Source organism: Nicotiana tabacum, chromosome 13 (assembly GCF_000715075.1).
Source record: "Nicotiana tabacum cultivar K326 chromosome 13, ASM71507v2, whole genome shotgun sequence".
In the NCBI taxonomy this organism is placed as follows: Eukaryota; Viridiplantae; Streptophyta; class Magnoliopsida; order Solanales; family Solanaceae; genus Nicotiana; species Nicotiana tabacum.
In genome coordinates, this window is record NC_134092.1 from 57,781,800 (window position 1) to 57,790,759 (window position 8,960).

The following is an 8,960-nucleotide window of genomic DNA, read 5'->3' on the forward strand; positions in this document are numbered from 1 at the left end:
GATTAATTCCATTCAAGTGTGACTAAATTATATACATTATCAGTTTAAATTAGAACTCAAATTTAAATGACGTTAACTTAATATTGAACATAGAATAGAACTTGCAAAAACAAAAATAAAGCACCATTAAATTCAAAACAATATTACCCCCTTCGTTTAAAAAAGATTGTCTTAGTTTAATTTGGCACAACTTTAATAAAAAAGGGAAGACTTTTGAGATATGTGGTGTTAAATAAGTCATAGCATTTGTGTGATTGTAAAACTTTTAAAACTTGTGATCTGAAAACTGTCATAACATTTGTGTGGCTATAAATACTTCCTATTAAGGAAATATTGACAGATGTCAATCTTTTTATAACGGACAAATAAGAAAATAGTGCAATCTTTTTGAAACAGAAGGAATAATATTTTTAAATTTTTGAATTCTTAAATTTAAAATGTTAATTACATCTACCACCCAGAAAGTAGTTAAGTAACGATGTGCATAAAGAATTTAATTAAATCAAAATAATTAAAGTATAATTAAAATGTTAGTCACACTAAAACCGAGCCCAGTTATGTCGAACTAAAATATAGGCGAGGAGAGCCGAAGCTTAAGCCGGCTCATCTCGTGGCCCAGTCCTACTTCTCCAACAAGTCTATCACATGTTTCTATTTTCTGCTTTGCGGCAGTGAAAACTGAAAGTTTATATTGGGATTACTTGATAAGCTAACTACACCACATCAGCTGAAGTTTTCTAGAAAACGAACACAATTAGAAACCAATGGACTTCTAAAAATGTCGTCTAAGAGGATAAAAAATGAACACCAAAACTTGTGTGAGCACAGGTCAAGTAAAAAATTGTGAATAATTAGGTCTCCAATAAAATCAATTAGCAACTTGATCAATTTCTTGTTTCTTTGGACAAGAAGATGAAAGGTGGCCACGCTCTCCACATTCGTAGCATGTCCGCCTCCTAATCTTTGCGCTGACAGTGCTTGTTGTAGCACTATCCGCATTTTCGTTTTTGGGCATAGGTCTTGAATTGGTCGCTCCGCCTTTCTTTACAGCTCCTGTCTTTGCAACAGCACAACTTATTCTAACAGGTCTACCACATACATTTTTTTGATCCAACTTTAACGCCATGTTTACAGAGACACTATCAGCAAAATCCACATGTGCGTAGCCCTGAAATTCTCCTGTTTCTTTATCTTCACCAAATCGGATAGAACTTATGCTGCAATCTGAAAAAAGTTTCTTCAAGTCATCCTCTGTTACATCCCATGATAAGTTACCCACATATACCCTATTATACCCCTCCACCATGTTTGGCGAGAAGTTGGATGCTTTGTTTGCTCTAGCTGACTTGTATGACTGGATTTTCAGAAATAGTCCACCCCTGGAAGAAGATATAAGTGTTAATGAGAAGCCACACAAAATTAACTTTCTCAATGAATAAATACATGATTGCACTTACATATCAGAACCATCCAGTTCCATGGCTCTCTTAGCAGCTGCTTCAGTCTGGAAAATGAATTTAGTGAGAAACCCACTACCACTAACAAATTTCTAAGGAAAACCAACAAAGGGTCTGAAGGAGAAATTATATGAGTTGGCTTAGGTGATAAGACATCTATCAAATGCAAAGCTAGGTAATTGTTCAGACAAGCATTGCACTTTGTAACCGTGTGAAAGTGGGTAACTTGAACTCTTGCCGCTCCTCTCAAATAAATAAATAAAATAAATGATTAATAAAAAAGGGGCAAACAAGAATAACCAATTCAAGATGCTTGACATATCAAGATCAAAACTTTGCAGAAAGCTACATGAAAGACAGCTGCTAATAGTTGGACTTTAAGACTAGTTGTCGTATAAGAAGAAGAAACAATTTCAAACACAAATGAGATTGATTTTGCAGAATTTCTACACAGTTTGGAGAAAATACATTCCAAAGTAGCATTTTTTTAGATTAATTAATGAGTAATATGCAGAACTCTGAATTAGGTTCAGCCAGCCACCCTATTGAAGGTTGGGAGGTTTCTAGATGGAACTCCAACACCCTCTATTTCTCCAGTTTTCACTCAGTGAAATTATTCTCAAAATACTGTAATGACTGACAGAACATTCTAAGAGACAAAGCACAGAAAAGAAAAGGAAGAGTACATAAAACTACTAAGCCGTCCAACCTTTTCAAGATTAAGAATCAGAAGAAACACATGAAATTCAAGCAGTAAAAAAGTGATTAACAGAAGTGGCACGTGGAACAGAATCAGAAAATAAGCTTCAAAACAAATTCCAGAAAAGAAAAAGGGAGCTACAAATGTGAGACCCACACAAAGCATCATTATCCAAAATCTTTCAGGGAATAGCGCAATGGAAGAAAAGGAATGAGATTGAAAGCTACCATTTGAATCTGCCACATGCAACGCGAGTCAATTTAGTAGAATGAATCAAAAGATAAAGTAAAATTTGTTACATTCAAACAAACTAGATAAGAGAAAAATATAATCTTGATTTGACTAAAACAGACAAAGAAGACACATGCAAATAGACAGTTTACAGATTGGTTTCGAAAGAAGAACAGATGAAGATTCTACATAAATAATAATATCCCTTTCTTGCTTCTTATTTTGCTATGACCTATAAATAAAGACAAAACAATCACTGAGAATATTGCTTGCTTTTCCTTGAGTCATATTTTTGGAAGCGGATGAAATGAGAAATTATAAACAGCAGTACATATACCAAGAGGAGAAGAGGCAGTCACTGGTGAGCGGATGAAAGAGAAAGGGTAAGAGAGATTGTCAGATGGCAAGAGCGCCTGAGTAGCATCAATCGGTTTTTATTGGTACAGGAGAGAGAACATCTGGGATAAGCTGTTATTTTTTGTTTTGGACAAATTTTCCTTTTTCCTTTAATTTGTCATTTCCTCTTTCCCAATTATACGCATTATTTTTTAAGAATAGTATGTTTCCTAAAAAATGTGTGCTTGTAAAGCCTCATGTAAAAACAGCAAATGAAGTCAGTTGACCTGGCTATAGGCTTGATAACTGCATATACTTATCAGCTAGAGAGTGCAGGATGCATGTGAGATTTCAGGAGTAGGAAGCAGGTAGTGCAAGACAAGGTAAGAGGGACCTTGTAATTTACTTGACAATTAGCAAGCAGTAAAAAAAACAAGACAATTCCGTGATAAATGCATTCAAATATTTCTCCATAAGAAAAATGTTATAGGGTAGTCAATGCCAATAACGAGAACAGTCATCATGCAGTTTGCCTCAACTTATACTAAATTTTGGCTCATAGGATTTCTATCCATCTCTGCCACACCTGAACATGCTTGATATTTAGCAAGTTTCAAGAAATGGGATTTCTTAAACCAGCTTATGGAAGCTATAAAAACATAAAATCAGTGGAACATATTACAACAATTCATGTATGCCTTCATAAATGAGAAACCAATGCAAGGAACAGTGACTGTCAAACAAAAATTAGTTATCAAATGGACTGTCAAACAAAAATTAGTTCTTCGGCCTGAAAAGTGTGCATCGTCACATACTTCAAAACTTTGTCACACAATTGCATGGTAACAAACACATCCAAAACCTTTAAGCAACAATCTCCAAAGATAGTGCAAAGGACACCATTAAACACTATTTGAATACACAGTTCACCTAAAGAATCTACCTTAAAAGTGATAATGACAATTCCTCTGAACTTTCCGCTGTCAGGGAAATTCATACAATCAACTTCTGTAATGGTGCCACAACCTTCAAAGTAACTCCTAATATCGTCCTCAGTGGAATAATAAGGAATTCCTCCAACATAAACTTTTCTAGAAATATCGCCTCTTTCTTCCCTGGAATAAACAGGCACATTGCCAGAGCAACATTGTTGTCAAAAATGAGGAAGAATATGAAAGAGTACATCTGAAATCATGCAATGGATAAGAGTTGTACACAACAACAACAACAACAACAACCCAGTATAATCCCACTAGTGGGGTCTGGGGAGGGTAGTGTGTACGCAGACCTTACCCCTACCCTGGGGTAGAGAGGCTGTTTCCGATAGACCCTCGGCTCCCTCCCTCCAAGAACTCCCCACCTTGCTCTTGGGGTAACTCGGATAAGAGTTGTACACATGACTGCAAAAACATAGTTCAAACAAAAAGTCATAAAAAAGTCCGTGCCCACAGCCAAAAACAAGAGTTTGATGCAATTGAGGAGTACTCATCTACCATAGACCATCAATTTCAAGCTCCTTTAGTTCTTTTTTATCCTTTTCCAGTTGTGTGCGCACATAGTTTTGCACTGTCTGTAGCAGATTCGAACAATCGATCGCGTTCAAAATAAGACCTAGCTAGGCCTTTGAATTGGCACTCTAGCAAACCCGAAGTTACGTCAGGTTGATAAGAAATAACGGTAATATTTAAATCAAATAAACATTAGCCATTTTGTGCTACATAAGTTGTTAGTAAAAATTAGCCTTTTGGGCCAGTACACCCATAAAGGGTGCTGGCTAATTAATAACAAGCTGGCCCATTAGGTCTAACCCTAGCCCCTATAGTGTAGTCTATATAAACACCACTATGGGTGTTAGGAGACTCACTTTTTGTTCATAGAGAGAACGACTAGGGTTGACTATCTGCATCTCCAATCAACGGCTAATTAGACTGGAAATAGGGAGTCCATTTGCCACGTGAGGATTCTCGATGATCGGTGATTCAAGCCAGGCTGTTGCACTCAATCACGTCCGTTTTGGGGCGAAAATCTGCAAGTCTCCAATACCCTGAATAACTACACTGGTTGTTTGCGAGGTCTTGATCATTTACACGGACCCACTTTTCATTCCATTTGTGCCCGTTTTCTGGTCGTGTAATTCATTTTATTGCACAGTATATTAATTCTAAGGTTTTTTCATGTTAAACCCGAGAATTCTTGCATTATTTTAACTTCAAAACTACTTGTTTTGTGTGTGAAACCTTAGGACTTTTAAATATCTCGTCCAGAGCTTTTCGACGATATATAGAACATAAAATTTGGCCTTACAGTTTGTGAGTAATGTAAGTTTAAATTTTAGGGTTTCATAAAAAACTAGTTTAACCCTAAAATTCAACTATTCATGTTTCATATAATTTATATGCAAAATCTGTTATGAAAACTGTTGTAATAAGTAACTTGAGAAAAAATAATTCATCAATTGTGTTTTTCATTCGGAAAAATGATCTGATTATAACGAAAATTTGATTAGGGTTTGTTTGAATGAAAAACAATTAATTTTGATCGTAGGGATCAAATTTAGTTTGTTTTTCGGGGAATAAGTTGTCCTAACTGGTCCTAAAACACGTTTAGGATTTTAGTCAATATTTCAATCAAACTAATTTGGCCAGAAAATGTGTTTCTTGGCCAGAATTATGAATCGACATGCCGGAAAAAATCCCTCACTGTTTTGCGGAATTATCAAAACCCGATTTTCTGGTTCTGGGTCGGGTCAAACTCGTCTGGCTGGAGAGACGACCATGCACATGGCCTGGCGAAGCCCAGTCGTGGTAGCGACGCATGGGGTGCATGCAGCGTCCCCAGGGCTCCGTTTTCTATGAATTTTTCCTATTTTGCTCGTAATTTAATTTTTGATTTTTCCATATTTTGTGTAATTTTTTGAATCTGGAAAGTATTCTTTCTGTAATAATACCACTGTGAAATTGCTAATTCCCCAATAATTATTTTTTGCAGTATTTTTGAAAAATAAAAAATATGAAAAATTATTATATGATCTAGAGAATATGTCTATGTGACTCACTCTCCCTATATGCCATGTAAAATAAATATCCTATTTTCTAAGTGAAATTAGGCATAAATATTGAATTTTTACTTGATTTGTTCTTGGAAATATGTAAATATTCCAGATCTAATGAGTTATTCTGTTGATTTAAATGTAAACCTAGAATAATATCTTATTTATAAGGGACATGTATATTTTTTTTTATATATACTGCTTGCTTAGTTTAGAAATAATAATATTTGTTGGAATATTTTTATTTCGTGACTTGGCTTGAATTGATTTCGCTAATTTGCATTTAAACATCAATCCATAGACAATAATTGGGAACATGGTGAACTTTTGGCTCGAAGATTTATGTTTGTGTATTATTTTTTTCAATTTGCTAGACACATTTAAGTGTATGCAAAACAATAAACATGTGTGTTTTATGCTAATTGTTAAAACTCTATGTTTTTGAAATGTGTAGAACTTTTCTGTTCCACAAGAAACCATGTCTACTGCTTCGAAGAACATTGTTGCAGAGCTTAACAAAGGCGAAAAGCTCAACGGCAACAATTATGAGATTTGGAGCATGAAACTGCAATACGTGCCGGAAGAACAAGAGGTTCTTGAGACTCTAAACACTGTCATGGATGAGCCTGAGCAGGGCATTATGGCCCAGCATACGCGTGATCCTGAGGCTTATACTGCTTGGAAGAAAAAGAATCTAGCTCGCATTACGTTGCTGAGCAGCATGGATGATGATATCAGGAGGGAATTCAAGACCCACATAATTGCTAAGAATCTGTGGGATGCTCTGAAAACTAAGTTAGGTAGCACTACGGTTGCTAGACTTAGGTCGTTCACTATCAAATTTGACACCTATAAGAAGTGCCCAGAGCACAACATGAGGAAGCACTAAAGGATAATGTCAAATATGATAAATGAGTTGGCAGATGCGGGTCATAAGTTGACTGATGAGCAACGAGTCCAAGCAGTCACTCGTTCCCTGCCTCAGAGTTGGGAGCATTTGAAGATGCACCTAACTCATGACGAGAGTATTGTGACGTTCGAGGATGTGAGACGACATCATGAACCGGAAGAAGAACGGCTTGAGGCTGGCAAACATAGTGCAGAGGTGCATATGTCTGCAGCTTCTAGCTCGAGGGGTGATTTTAAACGTAAAGCCAACGGGAACTGGAAAGGCAAGGGTCAACCAAACAAGAAGCCTCAAAATGACCAACAAGGCGAGAAGAAACGTGAAAAAAAGAAAAATATGACAAAAATGAAGTGCTACAATTGTGACCAAATGGGTCATACTCTAGTAAATGCACTCAACCAAGGAGGGCACCTAAGAGTGGCTCCCAGAAGGTAATTCGTGTATCTTATACTAGCGACATATGAGTTATGGACTGGTAGAAAACCCGACCTAAGTGTCTTGAGACCTTGGGGATGTGCAGCTTATGTTCACGATTCCTCTCATAAATATGGCAAATTGGCCCAAGGGGAAGAAAGAGTATTTTATTAGATATTTTGAGACCTCAAAAAGTTGTGTGTTCATAGGGCTGCAAGACAGTGGGAGTGTAACCGAATTTGAATCTAGAGATGTCACATCCTTAATTCCGTATAGTTAAATTCTTGTCTTTCACCATTTTAAACCCTAATCTTCTTTCTTTTTTGATTCCGTGTATTTTTGTTATAACCTTATTTTCGATCCAATTACGTATCAGGGTGTTGCCTAATGAATAAGTAGCCGACCCATTAGGTCTAACCCTAGCTCCTATAGTGTAGTGTGTATAAACACCACTATGGGTGTTAGGAAACTCACTTTTTGTTCACAGAGAGAACAGCTAGGGTTTACTATCTGCATCTTAATTAGGTTGTGGAAAGAAGTAGCTCATCTGCCACACGAGGATTCACGACGATCGGCGATTCGAGCCAGGCTGTTGCACTCGATCCGATTCCGTTTTGGAGCGGAAATCCTTAAGTCTCCAATACTCCGAATTACTACATAGGTTCAGCATCTTCACAAAAGGAAATTCTCCTTTTATGATAGGAATGGTTATTTTGATTGTCATGCGCAAAACCACGGACCACACATAGACCAACAATTTTACTATTTAACTTACTAAAGCAGAAAAAGTTTTAAAAAAAAATCACAAAGCAACATTGCTACTCCTTTGTAACACCATTCCAGAAGAGAAAACACAAGGCCAATATGACAAAGTGAGGAATTTCAGTATTTCATACCTTTCCACGCTTTTACTAGGCTCCACTGCTTCTGCTTCTGCTTCTGCTTCTGCTTCTCCATTTCCTCCATCCCCAAAAGTCACACCTTCCTTCACTTCCCTATCTTCTAACCTCTGCTTCCCTTTATTCTTCTTCTTCTTCTTTTTCTTGATAGGCTTTTTCTCTGTCTTCAGCTCCCCATTCTCCTTCTCGCTTTCATGTCTCTTCCTCTTCTTATTTTTTCCTTTCTTCTGCTCCGGTGGCCCACCTTCTTCTTCTTCTTGAGAAGAAAGTGTCTTTTCTCTATGTTTATCCCTCTTGGATAATCTGGGCTTCTGAGTCACTGAATCTAGAAGAGATTTGAGGGATTTTGGATTTGGGTCTTCCACGTTGGTGGAATTTCTTTTAAGCTCCGACTCCGATGCAGCTAGCAGTTCAGCTTTAGCTGCTCTTACTTTTTGTTTCAACTTCTTGTTTGATAGAACCATGGCAACGACAATGCTGTGTTAGTAGAGTTGAACATAAACAAGCTGCGGCAGGCACTTTGAGTTTCCAATGACGATGGCGGAACCAAACCCTGCTAAAACCTCGACGCGTGAAGCCTCTTAACACAAACGACGTCGTCTGGGTAGGTAAGTCCTAAAGGAGAAAAAGGTCAAACCATTTGGAAAGGAAACCCCTTTTTTATGCGGAAGGGCAACGTATTTCTCTGTTAACAAAAAATAATTAAAAAAAATGGAATTTTTATTTATCTATATTACTTTTGAAACTTATTTACCCTCAAAGTTTTAACTTAATTACAAGTTGATATATGATCTACCATTTATATACAAAATAATACATTAAACTACAATTTTACCCATTTTCTTTCCCTTTTCTTCCTTTCCAAAATTGATCACACCAACTATGCCTTATAAAAAGCACTAAGCGGTCGTTATAAATATAATTCAGTCTAATAATCCAAAGTCGAATCCTACAGTAAACTAAGGCT

The 8,960-nt window shown here is 36.8% G+C and overlaps 1 protein-coding gene across 1 annotated transcript; it reads right to left on the minus strand.

Moving 5' to 3' along the window:
• Positions 1-672: 672 nt before the first annotated feature.
• On the minus strand, positions 673-8,560 carry LOC107814432 (phragmoplastin interacting protein 1-like). The gene is made up of 4 exons (XM_016639845.2): positions 7,991-8,560; positions 3,668-3,839; positions 1,458-1,504; positions 673-1,379 (listed from the first exon to the last, which is right to left on the minus strand). Exons 1-4 carry the CDS (start codon positions 8,455-8,457, stop codon positions 869-871), a joined length of 1,197 nt encoding a protein of 398 aa, XP_016495331.2. The 5' UTR covers positions 8,458-8,560; the 3' UTR covers positions 673-868.
• Between the last annotated feature and the right edge of the window lie 400 nt (positions 8,561-8,960).